Below are 717 nucleotides of genomic sequence, written 5' to 3'. Positions count from 1 at the left end.
GCCAAAAAAAAAATCCTAGCCACGAAATAATGTACAGCCTATATAGATATTAGTAAACAAACACAGTAAATTAAGAGTATCAGAAACAACAACAAAAAAACGGTTGATATTAGAAAACACAAATCAAAAAAAAAAAAATGTAAGACAATCGAAAACCCAAAATGATGAAACAAAACAGAAACAGAGATAAATACAGAGAAAAAGAGTAGACACAGAGAGTAGACGCAGAGGAAAAAGATTTGGAATCGAGAGTAAACGCAGAGAAAGAAATGGATAGGTTGAGGCCGCACCTTCTCCTTGGCTTGCGCGGCCTCGCCCTCGACGGCCTGAGTCTCGTTCTGGGCCTGAGCACGACGCCCGAGGGTGTTCATCATAACGGCCATAACGTTCTCGTGAACTCGGAGGATGCGAATGAGGTCGGGGTGTTGGAAGAAGATGTGGTTGTTCACGAGAGTCCTGTAGATTTGGGATAGGAAGGGTGGATGGTTGGGGAAAGAAAAGAGAGAATTTTTATTTTGAGTTTTGCAAAAAAAAATCAGGTAATTGAATAACATACATCGTGTATAAAAAACGAAAGAAAATGAAGAAAGTTAAATACACTTTTATTTTTTATTAATATTCTATATTCATATATAATAATTCACTTATTAATTTTTACGATTTTGGTCTATTAAGTTATTATCTGTACTTTTTTATACAAGTACTAATCAATATTTC

General features: G+C 35.6%; 1 protein-coding gene across 1 annotated transcript in view; it reads right to left on the bottom strand.

Moving 5' to 3' along the window:
- LOC119591821 (ryanodine receptor-like) overlaps nucleotides 1-717 on the bottom strand; it is a 15,858-nt gene that overhangs the window by 10,781 nt on the left and 4,360 nt on the right. Inside the window, exon 5 of the mRNA XM_037940565.1 lies at nucleotides 291-456. Within this exon, the coding sequence (XP_037796493.1) occupies nucleotides 291-456 (166 nt within the window). The remainder of the gene's footprint in view (nucleotides 1-290; nucleotides 457-717) is intronic.

This window comes from Penaeus monodon, chromosome 29, assembly GCF_015228065.2.
Source record: "Penaeus monodon isolate SGIC_2016 chromosome 29, NSTDA_Pmon_1, whole genome shotgun sequence".
Lineage (NCBI taxonomy): Eukaryota > Metazoa > Arthropoda > Malacostraca > Decapoda > Penaeidae > Penaeus > Penaeus monodon.
This window is presented reverse-complemented; position numbering and strand designations above follow the sequence as displayed.